Consider the following 21,479-nt stretch of genomic DNA (forward strand, 5'->3'; position numbering starts at 1 on the left):
TCTGCAATCTCTTGACAAACAAGCTTAGCATGCAGGCTTTTCAGACCAAATTTAGTCCATATTTTCAAAACCTTTCCCACTAATATGAGACTCCACACACCGTTTCAGATCAGTTCTGAGTTCTGCTACTTTGTCTGGCTATTGGATTGACTTTGCCTTGACTTCTCAATGGGAATGGGGTGGTGGGGGAAACGTATCGAGCAGCAGGCGGGCGGGATTTGTCTAATCTAGTGGTAATATTAGTCATTCAGACTGCTGATGTGAAGCGTTTCCCAAGCAGAATACATGCCGACGCAGCAGAAAATGCACGTATAATCACGCGCCGTGACTAAGACGAGGATCGGTAAAGAAAACAACACAGACCCGAAATGTCAAAGGCAAAACTACAGAAAATAACTACTGCAAGTGCAGCTGTTTAAAGTATCCAATGTGTTCTGTCTGAGTTACCCCAGTTCTCTGTCCATTTTAATTGGTTGAAACTGGATCTAAATGAGCAAACACACACACACACACATGCATAGGCACACATATTCACACAGAACAATGCCCCATCTCCAAAGCACACATGCATACCCACACACATACAACCCCCCCACACCACACCAGTGTTGGATGGTAACATATTATTCAGTAACGTGTTACAGTAATATTATTACTTTTTCCAGCAATTACTAATGTAACAAATTACTATTTCAGTTTCAGAAATAACATTAGTTATCGATTCTTATCACCCATGCTAAGGGTTCTATTTTGGTTTGCACCATGGCTTCACAGGGTGCAAACACAGTCAGCGGGTGGTGGTGTCTGATGGATTTTCGTGGCCAGAGGCCTTCGACGAACCTGCGGCGCAGTTGGAAACAGAGTGGGGATTAGGAGGAATACATCATCAGTAGGTGTGGTAGTTGCTGGCTTCAGTCATGACCAATCAAATCACCTCTTTTCCTTCCCTTTAAAAGCAGTGTGCTCTGCACCTCGGCACTCTGACAATTTCGTGATGGAGAGAACATTCCAGAGCAGTTCCGCCACAAAAGATTCTCCCAAGAGGAAACTGATGTCCTTGTGCAGGAGGTCTAGAAATGCCACGAGCAAATATATGGCACCTTAAATTAAATTAGCTTGGGAGGAGAAAACACATTTGGTTACCGTGTTGCTCTGGTCCTATGAGAACTATTGCCCAGTGTAGGAAACGGTTCAATGATGTTAGGCGAAGAGCCAAACAGAAGTTTGGCTCTTCGCAGGGACAGTTTAGATACAAGAAGGGAACATCCACCAGCCAGTCTGACATCTATGGAGGATGCAGCCGCCTACAAAATCCACACTCTGTACTGATAGTTCTATGTTGGACGACAATCATTTAAACACAGCAACATGTGTATATAGTTAGACTGAATGAAATATGCTGTATCTTATTTTTTCCTGCTTGAGGAATTTACATCAAAGTGCAAATTCTCGTAATCCTTGTCACCAAATTTGCACTGTGCTGCTTTATCTTTACTGACAAACCCTGTGACTCTTCTCCCACTTCAACATAGTCATGTTCACAGCGAGTCACCAAAACACCAAACGGGTGCAGGCAATAAGATAAAACCCCTGCACGCATGATGAAAATACCATTTCGCCAGTGTGAAGCCCAGCCAAGAAAATAGATCCCTAAATATCAGTTTTATAAAAATGTCCCAACCTCATCCCCTGATTAATTTTCCTCATAATTAGTCATCATCCCCTCACACTAACATAACTTAGATGACAAACAGTAGAAAACTTTCTCCGGGTGGAAATATTCCCACTACTTTGATTTTATCCAGCATAAGGATGACAAGAACATTGGATATCAATGTTATTTGGTTTCCTTGATCATTCACAGATCAGAGGGAACTGACTCATCCTGATGTTTGAAGGTAAGAGAGGCTGCACTTGCCAGATTTGGGGATGTCATGGAAAAGTAATATGATGAGAAATGTAACAAATTACTTCTCGCCGGGAGTAAAATAATAGGATTACTTTTGAAATGAGTAACTAGTAATGAGTAATTTATTGCTTTTTTGGAGTAATGAGCCCAACACTGCTGCCCACACCTCTGCCCAGCCCCTGGCCGTACTGTACTTACCCCTGGGTGCAGTTGGCGTGGCAGGGGTGGCACTCATCGTTGGCTTCTGCATACTTGAAGATGAAACTGTTGGCACCTTGCAGGCCATCCGGACACTTTTCCACACAGTTGGGACCGTCCTTGAAATGGAGGCATTTCACACATTGCTCTGGGCCCTGAGAGAGGGAAGGAAAGTAAGACAAGACATTTTTTTTCCCGATGCGTTTTTCATTTTGAAAAAATAGTTATGAACAAAAACATTTTATATACTTATTCATATCTAGAATACGAGGTGGGTTGGCGGCCTAGAGGCTAGAGAAGTGGCCTTGTGACTAGAAGGATGCCAGATCGAATTCATTGACTGGATGGGCAAAGTAATGCTTTCCCCTCCCTCAACAGCTATCGTCAAAGTGCCCTTCAACAAGGCACTTAACACTAACTGCTCCAGTGGAGTCACTAAGAGTAGAAGACTGTGGCTGTACTGGGCAGCTCCCAGTGTGAATGTGTGTAACTGTGTGAATGTGAAGCAGGGAGTTTCTGGAAGAAAACATGCATGCTCAGTCGATAAACAAAGGTTAAAAAGACTAGCGATCTCTGTTCAAGCTTGCACCTGCATCAATATTAAAGGAAGATTGGGATTAAACCAAAGCTTAAAGGACCATACTGGTGGTTTTGCAGTGCATTTACTACACTGCACGCATACTTAATTCAAATGTTCCTACCTGAAAATTCTGTGCTGCTCTGGCAACATTTGTGCCTGGGTTTATAAGTCATGGACATTTGAATTTAGTTCATAAAACAACATGGGGACTATTTTCTGGAGGAGACGTACATTCTGTTATATGGGTTTCCGAGTGCAACAGAGAGGAATGGTGCATTCACATGCTACCGATAAATCAGAAAACTTGAATCTCCTACTTCGAACGAACTATCATAATCCACATCATCCTTTTCACGATGCCAATGTTTGCTTATCATTTGTGTTCTGGGTTTGATTTTCCAATCAAATAGCACATCAATGCAATGCTGTTAGGCAGCTGACTTTGAAGTCCAGTATGTCGGAGTTTCCCATCAGCATGTGAACACACCAGAAGACGCGTCCTGTGTGGTGTCTCAATTAGTGGGGGAGGAACACTTTTTTCTGTTGCAGCCCCAACTGGGGATTTAGACTGAAGAAACATGCATTTTTACCTTTTTACATTTTTACCATATCTTGCCTAGTGCAGCTTTAAGCGTGGCTTTCTTAGTAGCTGTTTGGATGAAGTAGTTGCAGTTGCGACAGTATAACGGCGAAAGAATGAGAGAGAGAGTAAGAGAGATAACAAGAGATAGCATGAGGTGAGGTCAGCGGAGACAAGAGGAGAGAAAGAACTACTGTAGAGGGAAAAAAAGAGAGAGAGGGGACGTGGATGCAGAATAACAGAGCGTAGGAGAGAGGTAGCGAGAGCGAGCCAGATAGAGTGTGCGTGAGAGAGAGAGAGATAGGGAGAGAGAGAGAGAGAGAGGGAGAGAGGGGAAGGATGGGAGGGAGAAAGCAGACAAGACGCATAAAGCAGCGCGAGCAGAGCCGGTAGATAATAACCATCGCTCACAGCACACACAATGACCATAACAATCCGCCTAGAACAGGATTTATGGAGCTAATATAGGCAAGGGAGGAGGTAGGGGAGGAGAGGGAGAGAGGAGAGGAGCTCTCCCAGACAGGCCGGGTATCAACAATAGGCTTAAAGAACATCTCAATGACAAACAACACACACACACACACACACACACACACACACACACAGCGGCTGGAAATGCAACGCGCAGCCACGCATACGCTCACACGGACGTCCACAACAAACACATGTATATCAATGTATGTATGATGAATACAGAACCACACATATACACACACACACACACACACACACACACAGTCCTTGCCAAACAGCCCCTAAGGTGGAGAGATGATAGCAAAGACAGATAAATATGCATCAGTATGTAAGAGTAAGAGCGCTCGTTCATACATAGCATAATGTAGTGTTTATGTAGGTGTAGGTGTGTGTGTGTGTGTGTGTATACAGCGATGCCTCCGTGTGTGTTCTGCGCGGCTCGTGTGTGAGAACATGCATCCGCTCTGGCATAATTATGCAAATTGAAAGTCTCGCTGGCTTTAGCGTTGAGCCCGGCACTCCGCTTTTATGAGTGTCTTCCCCGCCCGTGGCTGTTTGCGCGTGTGTGTGTGTGTGTGTGTGTGCATGTGTGGGTCTTGTGGCTGCATCCAATAACCCCATCACATCGGCTGGCTAAATGATCTGACAGAGCAAACAAACAGCGCTTGGTCCAGCAGGGTATCCGGACAACCAAAACTGACAAGGATGCACCGCGGCTCGGGCAAAATGCCCTGCTGTAAATTTAAATTTGTCTGCTTGCGCGTTTGTGTGTGACACCCTTGTGTGTGTGTGTGTGTGTGTGTGTGTTTGTGTATGTAGATATATGTCTAACTGTCTGTCTTCCTCCTCCCCTCTATGCACAAACCATATTAGTATCCCGGGAGTAGTGAGCGTTACTCACTACCGTGTCGGGGCTTATAGCGAAGACTTTTAACAGGCAGTCACATAAAAGGCTCTTTCAGGCATGATCAGGTACATCAGGGATGATTTACAAGAGATTTTATTATGATATAATGCGCACACCGACGCCTCATACTGTATATCTGCTGGAGTCTTTGGGAAATGTTGTGAAATACGCTGCCACACTGCAGGCCTTAGAAAACCCACCCGCTCCACTATGAAATCACTGCCATGCCAGCCAATGAGAGTTACTGTGCAAAAGTGTTAATGATGGGGTGGAGAAATGAATAATAAAAGCTGGCATGGGAGAAGACACTGGAGAGGAATAGGAGTCCTTTGAATATAGCAGTGGTCAATTCCCATAAGGACTTTGCAGCCATTCCAGCAGATTTCAGGCAAAGTGACATCACTATCAATTTGATTTCATCTGTTTGGTGCATGCCATGGTGTGTTTGCGTGTATGTGCACATGCATGTTTGCATGTATGTCTGTTGAAGTGTGTGTGTTGTGGCCATGATGCTCATTAATCAGTTAGCAGGCAGCAGCATATTGCCAGAAAGAAAGGGAGGACTTGGGAACCCAGCAAGTATCTGATGGACGGCGACATGCATAATGTGGTCAGATTTTCATAATATGATATTATGGTGCAGTAAAAATTCATATTAAAACAGCTTTGGAAACTGTTTTGAACTGATGTCAGAAAGTTATTTAGGTCCTGATTTGACAAAATGATGGATGGACGACTCCAGACTTTGTCTCAACTTTAATTTTGAAGCTGTTTTTACACTGATTTTCTATGTTGGTGCAAGTTGTCATATTAACATCTATTTAACATCAAATTGGTTGCTAGGAGAGAGGAGAGGAGGGGAGAGGAGAGAAGAGGAGAGCATCTGTCCTATATCTTCCAGTCAATCCTTTCCAGCAACCCAGAAAGCTTTGTTGCCACTTGGTGGCTTACAGGGACTAGGTCAGGGTTTAAGTTTTCAAATGCATGGTAAATTTTTGAGTCTGAATGATCGCATACCCCTTCCATTCTGTGTTTTCTTTCCTCTGACACACATTTACTGGTTACCAAGCACTAATAGTGTCACAGCAATGCTCTCCATAGCTCTACTTGGACTAGGACATGTGATGTAATGTTAATGGATAAGAGATCCCTGTAATCAGTTTCCAAAATTACAAAGATGGGAGTGTGTACTCCATTTATGTATTGTCATCATGCCAAAAGTATACCATGCATCATATGTAACTTCCGCAATTGACATTTATGTGCTCAAACAATAATAATACAGCATGGCTGCAAGAGTGAAAAAAAGTCGAAACTGGAAAAGAGTTGAAACTTGGAGCTCTATTTTCGTGATGGCACATGGCGGATGGCTGATGGCGGATGGCTGATGGCGGCGCCTTGTGCTGGTGAAGTAGAATTTTCGCCTGTGCTCGTTTGGCATTTTGGTGACTTGCTAGGTGGTGTGTCAGTAACGATCAAGCAGCGCAGTGCAGTTTTGGTTCAAGGATTACGGGGATTTGTGCTTGGAGAAGCTTTTGTGGCAGAACCGCTCCCGACTGTTCTCTTCCATCCCAAAAATTGTCAGAGCACCATGGCACAGAGCGCATTGCTTTTAAAGGGGAGAAAAAGAGATGATTTGATTGGTCATGATTGAAGCCAGGCCCACCACACCTAAATGTATTCCTCCCAATTGAACCCCGTTTCCACTCTGCTGCAGGTGCACTGCACACCACGAAATTAGCGAAAATCAGTCGCCATGCCCTGTGCACCATGCGCCGTGCGCCTTTGACTATGCTTTGCACTGTGCGCAGTTGATTCATGAAAATAGACCCCTTTGGGTCTGATCCCAGTTTTGGGTGAATGCTGCTTTCAAGTGCAACTTGAGCAGATGGTCCACAACCCTACAGTTTGGGAACCACAAGAGAAACACCAAAGGAAATGCGATATGTGCCAGCAATCTCAAGGACGTCAGTTTAGATGGGACTACTTTCACCTGAGGTTATTTTTACTGGGCATTTTACAGAAGGATACAGAATTTTTAGGAATTTTTAGGTGCAATCCATAAAAATGACTAGGAGATTCAGCAGATCCTTTGCGGGACATATTGAATTGAATTGATGAATGAACCCGATGTGCGATCATGGGTTGCCCTTGCAGTAGTCTTGCAACCAGTCTTACAGGTCTTATGGTAAAGCAATAGATAGATATAGATAGGCTCGCCGTAGTTAAAATTAGCAATATATGGCGAGTCCAGTGTGTTTGCATCACTGAGCAACACACAACAGCTGTAGCCCAAGCGTCCTCGCCTATTTTACCCATAGGATAGGTTCCATTCATGGCTATCATCATATCTCCAATCTCTCTCCACAGAGGGTATTAGGCCTATCAAATCACGGTGTGTAAGGTCTAATGTAATTGCTATGGGCTCTGTGGCCATAACATGATTGCTGTAATCCATTTGTGCGCCTCTGCTGCACATGCGACTTCTACTCGAGGTCCCATGGGTTACCCTGGGATGTTTACATTACACACCACTTGACAAGACACGCACACACACACCAAAGACACACACACATGTTGAAGTATGTCTGAGGATGCATATGAAAACGAGGGTGTGCCAGAATAAAGGGATATTTGAAGAACTGTTGAATAGTCATGCGGTTGACTTTTGGAATGTTGTCCAAAAATGTTTAGAATAATAAGAATAAAATGTTTACACAATACAGAAAATGAAACCGCAATTATTGTCGCAGAGACTTTTCTGGTCCCTTGTTCTGGTGGGCGGCTGTGCTAACAATCTGTAACGCCATGCAGGAGCGCGCTCTGACAGCTAATTGTGGTTGTGGCTAAAGTAATTGTGCTCGCTTCATATTTACACAGCGCCAATGGATAGTCACGTCTGGCGAGCAAGGCAATTGTTATTGATTACATCGTTTTTGTTTGGAACACAGTGAATATTCAGATTTTTCTAAATATCCCCCTAATCTCTTGCCCTTTGTACCAGAACTGAAATCCCTCCTTAAATTGCTCTCTCTGGTACAGGATAAAATAAAGCAAAAAAGCTATTACACCATTATGGTATTATTCCTCCCGAAACCTCTGGTTGACTGATTGCATCTCCACTTTTGAATTTTTTTGTTAATTTTTTGCTTTTGTTCACTTTTAATACATTTATATTATTTAATTGTTTATTTATTAACTTATGTCTGCTCTACATAGTATTATTATAGATCATAGAATTAAAGTTTTGTTACTTTTCTTTTTGTATCTTTATTATTTTTTCTCTCTGTATTGGTATAGCTCATTGTTCTTGTATCCAAGCAGTATTACCTTATATTACAAATGGCTGCATCTCTTTCCCTGTAAGTTATTGTTCTATTGCCTGACTGTTTGTACTATATTTTGTGAAAAGAAGAATATTCAGAAAGTTGATTGGTCAGTGTTCAAATTATAGGATTTGCAGTTTTCTTTTTACAGCTATAGTGAAAACAACTGCGATGCTCAGTATGTGTAGGACAGTGTTTATAGATGTGCTCTGTCCATACACTAGCTGGAGGGAGAATAACTTAAAGGATACGTTTTTCCAACTTATAAATCTACTAAATGTGCATTATTCGCAAAAAACGTAATTATGATGTGAATATAATTTCTACAGGGAATGTCCATTTTAGATTTGATTATTTATTTCATTTCATTTTCTCAAACAGTAAGTAAGCTATAGGTTTTCCGCCTTATATCCATAGTTTATTATAGAAATAACACCCTGCTGTCTCCCCATTTCTTGTCTAAAAAAGCCGATTGCAGCGCTGTGAGCCAAGGTAATCAAACCCCGCTCCAGCTAATCTCCCTTAACAACAACGAACACATTCCCTATTGAAACCCAAGAACCTGGATGTGCTTACTTTGGCCTTTCCTTCACACACACACGCACTCACACACACACTACAGCGGCTTTAGAGAAAGAAATCATGTTCCACAGTTCTAAACTACACTGAGTGAGAAATCCACTGCCCAGCCTGACAGGGTGTGATGGGACACACGAGACAGCGGGGCCCCAGTGGCTCGCATCTGTCGCAAATCATCCCTGTCTATCAAAAAGCAAGATAAGATTTTAAGGGAAAGCGCGGGGTCACGGCCCTCGTGTGGCCCTGGGTGCAGTGTGCAGAGGAGGCTGACGGACTGAAGGTCAGGGATTTTGTTTGGCTCCGCTTTGGCTTTTTTTCTAATGTACAGCTGCTACCAAACAATCTCACAAGAAGCTGCCAGCCTTCTCTAAGAGCTAGTGCAATCCAAAAAGTTTGTTTGGAGTGTGAAAACTCATCTTGTGGGAAAACCACAATATTGAGCAATTACTCTTAGTCAAAAAAACGGCTATCCCAGTACGAGCGGTTGATGGTTGACATGAAAAGCAAACCGGAATCATACACACACACACACACACACACACTCAGACACACATGTACTGAATACATACACTCCGCAAATACGCACTAAAAAATAATGCTGAGCTTAGCTAAATCAGTTTTCCCTCAGTTTTCCCTTTGAGTTGGAACATGAGACATAATCAATGGCGGAGCTGGAAGGCACACTTTGACTGCAAATGCAATTAATCATAGTCTAAGGACGACCGTAGGCCATGTCTGTAGCTCCAAGTCATTTCAGTTTGTGGTGAGCGGAGCAATGCTCTGGCCTTCAACACCTTCCTTTGGGGGGCTCCACAACAACAAACAATAACTCACCAGTTTGAGCTGAATTTTAGTTTTGAATTTCAGGTTCTTCTGTGATGTTTACTATGACTCTAATAGCACCTAGGCCACTTTTGTGGACATAAAGGCACATATTGTTCTCTGTAGACGATGGCGTTTCAATAATATAAACCTCATTTAGATATAAGAGTTCACACAAACTTCCCATTGATTTACAAAGGCAGTCTGGTAAGTTAGTCTGCTATCCGCTGTCAGCACAGCGGCTCCAGGCTGTACATCAGTACAATATCACAGATTAGAGACTTGGCTCTGTGGCTCCTCACTTTAAGAGAGACAACGAGAGAGCAGTTCATGTTTCAACGCTGTAAAAATACCATGGTGTATTCCTCTGTATATTGGGCGCTATTCCCCATTTAGCAACGAGATAAAAGCGAAAATCCCTAACAAGCTCCTCAAACTCCCTTCTTCTTTGTCTGTATTCTGAGGGCATGCAGCGGAGGGAGCGGGGTCTCTTAACTGCGCTGTACGTGTCCTGAAAGTCAATGGCCGAGTCTCGTCTCCCTATCTCTCTCTCTCTCTCCCTCCGTCTCTTAGGGGAAGCTTACCGGGCCGTGGCAGGTCAAAGAGTCATCGTCGGCGCGCTCGCACTGGGCGTCGCACTCCACACACACCGACCCGTTGGCGTACTCCCGCATGTCCCTGAGAGAGGTGGGGGAAGAGGGAGGGAGGGATGCGGGTGGGGTAAAGAGAGACGGAGAAGAGGGATAAGAGACAAGAGGAGGGAAGGAAAAACAATATTTGTGAGATAGGATGGTATGACGGCTTTGTGGCCCGAGGCGATCCGGAGCTACTGGAGTATTATAGATCCACGTGGGTGCCACCCGCACTCGCTCAAACCGTAATAATCCACATTCATCCTCCTGTGAGCGCACTTTTAACAAGATGTGTTAGCATCTGCTGAGATTGTGGATACGAGCGGAGCCAAAAGGGCGAAGATCAAGGCTGTGATGACCCTCATTCCTTCTGATCGAGTCATTTAACTCTTTCAGTTCAAAGGTTTTTATGTAAAAACACGCCCATCCTTTCAGCCTAGATGACAAAGTGTGGTCCAAATTATTGTTATTGATATTTTGGTGTCTGTTATGGTCACCAGACACTAAGAAGAAGACATTTACTGATGTCAAGTCACAGGATTTCTGGGTATTGAAATCCTACAAATTCTAAGTTATCTCTCACTGCCAACACATGAAATTGCCTAGTGCAGCTTTAATGAGGAGAATACCAATGTCATTTAGAGTTATAGCCCATTTACTAGTCATCTTGCAATGCATGCCATATGCAATAAGATTTTTCGTCATTTTTAAAATACAAACTTCACAGTGTCAAACCTAGCTTGAAATTTACTGCTGTCCTGGCTAACAAATAATAAGACATGGATGTAACAAGAACGTTTGCAAGGCAACATGTTTTGAGGGATTATTTTGTAACGTAATGTGCACACTGATATGAAACGCACAACTCGGGCACAATGAAATAACGATAACACAGAAACTTTGACAAAACCAAATTAAGGCTTCATGTTTACTGTGATGGATTATCTAGCTGGGGCAATTTTCAAGTGTGTGGAAGTTGTTTTTCAGACAAAAATGAATAGCGGCAAATGGCTCCTTCTGTAGGGAGGAAAACGAGCCCCGATATCTCCAACTATGGTTACTGTGTGTCGACACTAGCAGGTATAATGTAAAGAAGAAGGGTCTAGACCACTGGCACAAACTTGAAAAAAAACACTGGTATTATTGTTAAGCAATCAATAAATACATACATAGAATATGACAGAAATAGAGTAAAACAATGATCACACACTGATCAATAGAATATCAGCACAATACTCGACACAGTCTACAATCTTCTCAACAGCATTTCATTTTCCAGAAGCCACTCTATTAGGGCTTTGTTTTTGCAAAACTGAGTGAGAGTGCGCGAATGATCTTTCTGAATCGATAATGTCTGAATCAATTCACGGTTGCGGACGCCATTTCCACAGCGGTGGAGAGAGAAAGAGGGATAGAGGGAGAGAAGAATGAATCTATAGCGGATAGATTTGTCTTTCTCAATCTGCTGGTATGAGCAAATCGACAAATCAAAACTAAGGAGTGGATATTCCCAGCGATGGCAGCGGTGGGTGCAGTGTGGAGGTGACGGGGATGTGTTCCTCCCAATGCTTATTTTGGCGCTCAAGGTCAGCAGATGTAGTCATAGCATCAGTGAGAAGTGACAGAAACACACACAGACACACACACACCCCATTTAACTCCTGTTACACCCCCAAGCATTGTAGCTAATTAGCTCGTTGTAGTATTGATACCGTCGCTCTGTGGGTCGACTCAAATAAAAGGCACTGTAACTGGGAGGGGTTCAACGTTTTCAAAAATCAATTAAATTAAGTGGCTTGTTATTCCTTTTCTGCAATCCCCTAATAATAGTAAGGCGCCAGTGTGGCCTTGGAAAGTCATTAAATCTGACCACAGTGTGACTGTGTTGGCACTTTGCCTTTGTCACTACAGGACAAAGCGAATGGGCTTTTTTGGGGTACTTCTCTGTGGGACAGTGAGGGAGAACAGTATGGTCCTTCTCTGTAATAGAAAAAAAAAAAACATTGTTGACGACCCAGTGGGATCTAAATCAAATTAGGATTAATTATGCTTTATCTGGCCTGTGTAAAGCCCACCAGGCAGCAGGGGAGGTAAACTGTTGTCTGGGTGTGTGCTGGTTTAAACGGTATAGCCTGTGCTAGTGTAGGTGAGGGGTCCCACTGCAGGATATGACTCAAGCCACTGCATGATTTTATGTCCTACTATGTTCTGCTTTCCCTTTATTTCTCAAGACAACTACCAGCAAACTGTCAAAACCCTATGGACTTTTTCAGAGGGCCAAAACAGAGATAGAACCTTAGAATTATGTAAGGTCAACCTGGGTTTGGAAACTGGATGAATATAATTTAATGGTAAAATGTAATCAGTTTTGAAGCACATTAACACTAGATTGCATCACATTAAATCAATTTTGGCATATATCTGAATTTTGAATGAGCCTAGAAAGACACGATTATGCAAACTGCATTTTGAATCATGCACTATAACACAATAAATCCTCACTCTACTATGTAGATAAAGCAAGGCCAGACATAGTGTCACTGTCGGGTGAAAACCTTGTATTTCCAAAATGTGTTTCAGGGACTAAGTGACTTGACAGCCTTGTTTTTAGCTTGATGACCATGCATTTTGAGTTCCAGTGAGAGTTTCATAAGCCTGTGATGTCCTGGGTTTTTCCTGCGTCTCTCTACTGTCAATGTCAAGTAAAGGCAAAAATTCCAAAAATAATCTTAAAAATAAAGGAGAGGTTTTCACATGACATCAGTGATTTGAAACAGACAGGGTGCTGGCATGCTCGAGGGGGGTGGGGGCGGGGTGGTGTCCTGTGAAAGTGAAGGCCTGTGTTAAGTGGGTGATGGGTCAGTAGTACTGATGGTGCCGGTGGTGCTGGTGTGCAGGCGGACAGGTAGGCAGGGCGTGGCCCCGTGCGCAAGCAGTGACTGTGACACGCAGTGACACGCCTAGCCCCCCTGCCCTGACGGCACCTTCGGGTCCTCGCCATTCCTCTCCGAAGGCGGTCGGCGAACAACAAGTAGGGGCACTGAACTTACCGGACACTCTGCAAGGCAAAACACCTACGGGGTTAGTCGTAAAACGGCATGGTTAGTGTGACAGTGTGGGCTGAGATGGGCTGGCGTTTTTTGCGGCATTACCACCTCCTTTTGATCAATTGCATGTTTCAAAAACGATTCACGCAAAAAGGTTACAAAAGCACGCACATCCAAACGTGATGAATACTAGGTGCTGGACAGAAGTAGCCTACAGCGCCAAGTAGTGGCTTTGTGTGTGAAACTGCATTGTGGGCAGTTACCACATCTGTAATTGCCGTGAGGAATAGTCTGTAAAAAATGGGGCTGGGTCAGTGGTGGAAGGTGGGCTCTCACCAGCAGGTTTCTCAGATTGGGTGGTCTCTTGTAGACACTGAATACTGGATACTGGAGTCCAGAGTCAATTGTATAATCCAGTATTCACCCCTTGGCAGGGAATTTCAATCTATCATTCGAAAACACTGGCACATTATAGAATCTGACCCAGCGCTTAATCAATGTTTAACCACACAACCTCATATTGTCTACAAGAGACCACCCAATCTGAGAAACCTGCTGGTGAGAGCCCACCTTCCACCACTGACCCAGCTCCATTATTTTACAGACGATTCCTCACGGCAATTACAGATGTGGTAACTGCCCACAATGCAGTTTCACACACAAAGCCACTACTTTCAATCACCCACGAACTGGAAAACCTTTCAACATCAAGGGTGTTATAACATGCAACACCAATAATGTGATCTATATGCTCAAATGCCCATGCGGCCTGGCCTACATCGGAAAAACTACCAGACCGCTAAAAACAAGAATTTCTGAGCACAGATCCAACATTCGAAACCATGACATTAGAAGCTCAGTGGCAGTGCATTTCACACAAGCTCACAACGTTTCTTCTCTCAGATATTTGGGCATCAAACTGGTTAAACATCCCCGTCGTGGAGGTGATATTATGATTGCTCTGATGTTGATGTTGACATTATATCTTCAGCTTGTGGGTTATATACTTTTTCTGCTCTGTCTCTCCATTGCTGTGGTATTGTTTCATTGCCATTTAATATTACCACCTTTTTAGATTAGCAGAGGCACCTCTAAATTAGTTAGGTTAGATTTTCCTTCTTCTGTTTTCTTCTTGTTATTGCATTACATTATGATGGTTAATACCTGATGCTCTAGTCATGTGATATTCAAGTTGTTCTGATTAAGCTCTAGGCACTGTGCAAGGTCTTTGACCTGACAGATAAGTGTATCTTTTTGAAGTGTACTATGGAGCTTTGTTCAATTTTTGTGTGCACATATGTGTATATATGGTGTATTTTCTGGGGACTATATTGTGCACTTTTACTATGCATTATATGTTTTACTACGTGCTGAGCATATTTTTCTCCTCTCTATATGCTATAAAGTATGACGGTTTATTTACCTGATGATTCTGTTATGGCATATTTAGGTGGTTTAGAATATATTGTACATATTTATTATACTCACAGGGTTCATTGTACATATTATTTGTACTTACAGGGCTCACTATTTTATGTATTTTTTTTTCTTTTTGGTTCACCATCTTGTAATCACATGACCTGTCAGGTGACCCCTGGAGACGGGTATTTGTAAGGTGTGTCTCTGCATTTGTTTCATGTCTGATGAAGGGCTTGCGCCCTTAATGTCACATGGTGGTATACCAATAAATGTTCATGTGAGCATTATCTAGTGTGCGGACTCTATTTTTTCATAAACAATTCACAGCAGTGCAAAGAATACCACCTATTTCAATAGATTTTTATAAATTCTTGTATATTTTTTAATATTAAATGTGTTTCAAAGAACGTGTTACACTCTGTCATGGGACATCATCATTGTCTTTGGAAACAATCCTCAGGGCTCTATTCTAGGCTCCATCTTATTCTTGCACATGCTCCCTCTCGGTCATGTATCCACAAACTTGATGTGTCCCTCCATTGTTATGCAGATGACACCAAGCTATACGTCCCTTTAAAGTCGAGTGACCCCAATTGTTTTGATGCCTTTTAGACATTGAGAGCTGCGTGTCCAAGAACTTCCTACAACTAAACATCAAATCTGAAATTGTTCTTTTCAGTCCCCCTGACTCTTAAATGTTATCCACAGTAAACTAGGAACCTTAGCTTCACACTTGAAACCTGTAACTAAGAGACTTTGGGTGTTCTTTGATTGCAGTTTAACGTTTGATGAGCAGGTACAATCATACCAACGCACAACCTGCAATGCAATCCTCCACCTGAGGATTATTTGAAAACTAAACCTTTCCTGTCCACAGCTGACTTGGATGAGGTCATTCATGCTTTAATTTCTCCTTAATTAGATTATTGTAACTCCCTTCACACCAGCCTCACTCAATAGTCCCTCTCTCTCCTGAAGCTTATCCAGAATGCTGCTGCAAAGGTTCTGCTAAACGTAGAGATTATATCACCTAAATTTGAGTCTCCCTGCACTGGTTACATGTGAATCTATTTTACGGTATTGATTACTTTCAAAGCACAGTAAAGCCTCTTGCTACATTACTAAATGTTTAACTCCATACGAGTCAGACCAAATGTTGAGTGCTGTACACTGCGATGTAGTTTGAGTGTACAGGTCTAGAGGAGTGAAGTGTCTCCCGCTGACTGAATGACCTGGATTTCCCTCTTGATCCCCAGGCGCTGTAGCAATAGCACCGTGGTAAAAACACATGCAGAGCACAATGTAGCTACTATCCATCACGGTGAGGGTAAGATGGTAAAAAACTAGCCTGAAGGTAAACTCAAGATGTGTTCAAAAAGTTAAAACAGCCTGCAAACCTTTCTCCGTACCACTACACAGGCTTTTATACAATAAGAGGGAAAACAGAGGGTCATCATTATGAACAAACCAAAAAAAAAAACAATGAAGAGAAAGCAAAACCATTAAACCAAATACTATAACATAGGTTGTAACAGTACTGTAGAAAGCAAAAAGAAAGTGTTCAACGTGGCGGTCATAATTGATGTATAGATTATTCTGAAGCTCCTATTAATGTGTGGTCTTTTCTTCTGTAGCCCACTTCAAACTGCTACCTCTGCAGACGATGCACCAGGAGAGGTTCACTCACAGGTGTGTCTGGCTCAGCGTGCTGAATATGATCAGAAGGCAGCAAAACTGAACTTTTACTGGAGGAAAAAGTAGGCTACCCCCTTGAGGAGCGTATGTTTGGATTTGTGCGTGCATGTACGCCAATGGAAACAGTCCATTTGATTTCCCCTTGGCATTGACCCAGTGGTGTGTTTTTTTTTTCCTGCGCTGATTGCCGGGTGAGATGTAGTATACACAGTTTGCCCTAACCTCATTCATCACGCGGAAAGCACTCATCGGTTATCATAGAGTCTTGAGAAGCATTCCCTATTACTGCTGCTGTATCTCCGAGGCATGTGATTGACCGTGCTCAATGCTGCCGAGGGACCGGGAGGGCAAGGAAGGAACATGGTGATCTTTGAAATGAAATCATCCTGACTCAGGGAAAGATGACAAAGGTAACATTATTGAATACTTCTCAAAATTATGCTTTCTTTTCCCTTCAGGAAAATGCACTGCAATGCATGAACTGCACAGGTCTTTCTATAGTCCTATTCATTTTTAAATGTGGGTCAATCTGAAAAACTGCTGCATTGTCTACTCTCTGAGGAAGATCTTGAAAGGTTCCTTGACAAGTTCATCATTTGGAAAACTGTCTGGGGCTGAGCAATCTTTTTATTTCATTTTTGGTGTGATGAGTGAGTCTATTGGCGTGTTTAAGGTACATTATAAAGATACCCACTATTCCATACACATTTATAAAGCAATAGCAACTGATAGCTAAAAGTCTAAAAATAAAAGTTACCAAGCATTAGTCTGAGGTATTAAGTCCTATCAATCCAAGAATTATAACCAACATGTCCAAAGAGCGACACTTTCATTGATTTTGGATGATATCAATAAAGTGCATACCCGTGTCACTGTAATTACATTCTCAGCATAATCAACATCGCACACATACAAGTTGGATATGTGACATTACAAGTGCTTTACAATGTCGTTATTAAAGCTGCACTAGGCAAGTTCACACATTTGCGGCCGCATGCGGCAGCGGGAGAGTGAATGTTTTGAAGTTTGAAGGACTTCATTACCCAGAAAATAAATATGTAATGTGATAGCAGTAAACTGTGCACTCCTCGGACCTAACTTTCTGCTTCTCAGTGGCTAGTAGAGGTGGCAATTGTAGGGCTTAAAAGAAACAAAAAACAAATTGGCAAGTTCAGCCACTGTTGGTGAATTCAGCTTACTTTGGATGGAGGTCACTGCTGTTTAGGAGAAAGTTTTATCTTTTGCTCTTAAATTTTGATAAGATTTCTTGCCAATGACCATACCCAACACTTGAAATTAATTTGGGCAAATAGGGTGAATATACAGGGTCTCAATTAGTGGGGATGGGACACTCTTCTCTGATTTATGTTGATAAAACAGGTTTACATTAATCATGCCTAGTGCAGCTTTAATCAATTTCACAACATGGAGGTTGAGACAACGTTCCATAATATTTTATTACATCGTATATGAATGATGAACAATGGTAGTGTGTTATCCAACCATCCATCTATCCACCCATCCATCTCGATGCAGTCAGCCTGCCAGAGACAGTGTGTGTGTGCACATTAACATGTCTGCCTGTGTGTGTGTATGTGTGTGTGTGTGCATGCAACTCACCCTTCATAAAGGTTGCAGGTATCCACGCAAGTGCGTCCACGGCTGAAGTATCGACAGGAGAGGCACTGGTCAGGGCCGGGACCCCAGCACCCCGTGTCCGAACACAGCGGGTCACACACCATATGCTCCGTGGCTGCTCAATACACACACACACACACACGCACACACACACACACACACACACACACACACACACACACACACACACACAAACAGAAAGACAGCATATGAGCAAAAAGATAACATTAATTTATAAGCATGCCGTTGCACTCTGAAGACTCAGTTAGTGTAGATGCAGGGAATGAACTCTCGGGTGAAGTGGAAAAAGTCAAAGGCTTATTCCGCACAATGCCAAAAAAATTTGGCAAAATAATCACAGCCATTTACAAACAGTGTGAAACGGGTGCATGTGCAAAAACACAAGTCACCTAATAGTCCAGTAAAATTCTCTTCAGTTTGTAAAGAGGGATGCTGCTCTACACTGGCTATATGACCCTTGTAATCTAGATCCGGATGGGATTAAAATGACCATAAGGAGTCAAAGTTAACTCAAAATACAGTAGGGAATTTTAACCAGGACGGCCAGAGAAAATAACTGAGATGTTCATTTCTGGACGGGATAAAGCTCCTGGGGTCCTGAGGTAATAATTACTGTACTGACCGCCAGACCTTCCATGGCCGTCCAGAGAGGGCTTAAATTAGTAATTGAAAACAACCTTTTCCCGAGTTTGTTTGAGGCCAATCAATCAGCCATCTCTTCAACCTTCAACCACCCTTATCCATCAGAAAGTGAGAGATACCTTGTCAAATGCTAATAGAGCGGTCTGTGTGCGCCACCAGGAATAGATAATGCCTGCCTCGTTGTGCATACAGTATTTCAAATCTCTTTGTTGGAGATGCATAATACCATGAGCCTCACGACCACACCTGGGTACGAGCTACTCCCCGTGGAAAACTCTTATTAAGAACTTTACTTTGAGACGATTCTTCAGGATTTCCTTATAATGACTTATGTGAGTTGTACACCGCCAGGAATGATTGGAGTAAGAGAAAGGGCAAATAACTTGAGCCTTGCTGTGTAATGCACAGACACACTGAATGACAGTGCAGCCTAGCATAAGTATGTATAGTGTATGTCACCATATTTAAGGGTTTATATTATCAGAAATCTCATACTAGGGTTTTGTTGCTTTGTTTGGAAACTTATTCGCATATTCTTTAAAGCTGCACTAAGTAATTTCACACCATGGAAGCTCCATATGGCAGCTTGAGTAATCTTTTTCAGTGTTGAGGAGTTAAATACACCTTCTTCTTCTTCTTCTTCTTAGTGGCTGGGGGGTGTGGAGGTGATGAAGAGATTCAGAGGTTCATTGGTGAGTCCAGCTTTCTCTGGGCACTTTTACTGTTGTTGTAGTGTCACGATACTAGAATTTTGACTTCGATATCAACAATTAGTGTGATATCTAAAAATGTGATACTACTACGATACCATGACAAACAAGAAATACCATCAAGCAATGTGTTAACACACTTGATTTGGACAGCTCTGTAGCAACCTTTGCACTGGGGTTTTGATGTTGGTTGGGTGTCCGTCTTTGGCAGCTCTATAAAGGAAATGGTTCCATATTTCACTCCTGGCACCAGTTTTGCTAACCAGTTTAGGTGGACTGTGATCCAGTTCAAGACATGGCAGTCTGTTTGATGTTATTGAATGTTTCCAGCTGTTTGACTCCGACTGTTGCAGCCCACTGTCAAGAGCCAGACTGACGCTCTGTCTATTCCAATCACTCCTCTTCTTCTTCTTTTAGCTATTCCAGTCCACAGGTGTACAGGCTCTCTGGTAGTGACATTGAAATTGAATTTCAGTGTGCAGAACACATTTGGTGAGTATTGAATGTATATAAAATTCAATACTGAATTCAATCAATATTCATAGTATTAAAGTAGTATCTAAATCATCACTATGCTGTTTAGAAGATGTTCTCCCTGATGTTTTGATTGTTCACTTTCTGCGGGCAGAGACTATTTATATAGCATAGCATGAAACTTCTATTTAACGCCAAGCTCTTGCTTGTGTGTGCCGTGACGTAATCACTGTTGGAGCGGATACAGTTTGGAGATTTTAAGCCTTATTTTACATATAACGAAATGGTCAGATGAATCGTGCACAGTATTGACAAGTGAGAAGAACTCCTCTGTATCGTTCTGCATACATTAGGTGCAGACACATCTGTTTAAGCCCTATATAGTAATCGGACTACAGGAAGGAATACAGGTTGCATGCCTACTGTCATGGAGAGAGGACTGGAGAGGCAGTGTTGAAGACAGGCATGCAGGGAGGTGAGCGGTGTGTATACTTGTGTGTGTGTGTGTGTGTGTGGGCATGTGTCCTATACGCACGTGTATGGTTTCTATTCATGTGCTGTGTATGTGTGTGTGTGTATACACCCACTGTGGAGATGGCAAAGGAGGCAGCTGTGCTGCTTCATTACAATAATGCTGAGACAACAGTGACGAAGCACTAGTGGGACCCAGACAGCACCTGCAGATGCCATGCAGACTTAATGATTTGTTTAATGTAGACTTACAAAGGCGAAAGTGGAAAATCAACCCGAAACTTCATCATCTCTACTTAAGGCTTTGGCTGGCTGGGCTGCATCTCTGCCTCTCAACACACTCTGAAACACTGAATACTTGCAATTTTGGGGATTTTTTTGCCATCACAACGCAATGCAAATATATAGATATTGAATATTGGCACCAAATATTTTTTATTTGCTTCAATCCAAACATATCGGTATAGGCTTTCAAAAACCCATATCGATCGAACCCTAATATACACACACCTGTACATGCAAATGTGTGTGTATGCAAATTCCACAACTCCTGTTGCTGGCTGTCTGGATAGTTATACAAAGCTATGATAAAAGATTCAATAAAAGACACCTTTGATTCATATGAATACAAGCTTGGAAATGGTCGGTTTGGATTTGCTTTGTATTGCATTCAGGTTATAGACAATATTGTATGCTGTTTTCTCTGTTTCTGCCTCTCTGTCTCTCATGTACAGCAGGCAGAGTTCATATTGCACCATAACACTCCATTAGATGTACTATATGTCCTGCTCTCTCTTTGAGTCTAGATGTCTCTGCCAGTAGCGCTCTCTCTTTTGTCCTCCCTCAGCCCTGTGTTCTCCAAAGGTTGCTGTATCTGAAAGCATTATGGTGACAAAGTGATAGTGTTGAAGTAACATGGTGAGAGCACTGCAGATCCGTTGGGAGCAGTTATCATCCCATATGCGTCTGAAGTGATTTCCCCCTCGTTGGCAGATTTGAAACAGCCTGTACGCCGCTCTACTTCTCTGTGAAGCCATCCTCTTCTCTCCTCTCCTCTTCTCTGCTCCATCACTATGAACACAGTTGTGAACGGTCCCCTGCCGTCTTTGAGGTCCTGGCCAGATGTAAGCCAGGGGGCATGCCTGTGTTGCAGCCACAGTCATGTCCGGCATGCTTAAAAATTCAGACAGAAAGAAAGAGAGGGATGCAGATATAGAGAGAGGACAGAAAACGAGTAGTCCTCGTAAGAGCAGAGCACGAAAGCGGTGCCTTTCGCGAGAGACAAAAGCACCTCTGTTGGGTTTACAGCGCTGTAGGTAAGCTGACCAGGCAGAGGGAAAGATGAGGAGAGGGAG

At 42.7% G+C, this 21,479-nt stretch overlaps 1 protein-coding gene across 2 annotated transcripts in view; it reads right to left on the reverse strand.

The window, feature by feature from the left end:
• The window catches only part of erbb4b (erb-b2 receptor tyrosine kinase 4b), a 336,220-nt gene that overhangs the window by 67,833 nt on the left and 246,908 nt on the right, over positions 1-21,479 (reverse strand). For both annotated transcript variants that reach the window (XM_078286220.1, XM_071923131.2), the window contains exons 13-15: positions 17,789-17,921; positions 9,960-10,053; positions 2,108-2,262 (exon numbers count right to left, since the gene is read on the reverse strand). In XM_078286220.1, coding sequence (XP_078142346.1) covers positions 2,108-2,262; positions 9,960-10,053; positions 17,789-17,921 — 382 coding nt within the window. The remainder of the gene's footprint in view (positions 1-2,107; positions 2,263-9,959; positions 10,054-17,788; positions 17,922-21,479) is intronic.

The sequence above is a fragment of the Centroberyx gerrardi genome, chromosome 10 (genome assembly GCF_048128805.1).
Source record: "Centroberyx gerrardi isolate f3 chromosome 10, fCenGer3.hap1.cur.20231027, whole genome shotgun sequence".
Taxonomy (NCBI): Eukaryota; Metazoa; Chordata; class Actinopteri; order Beryciformes; family Berycidae; genus Centroberyx; species Centroberyx gerrardi.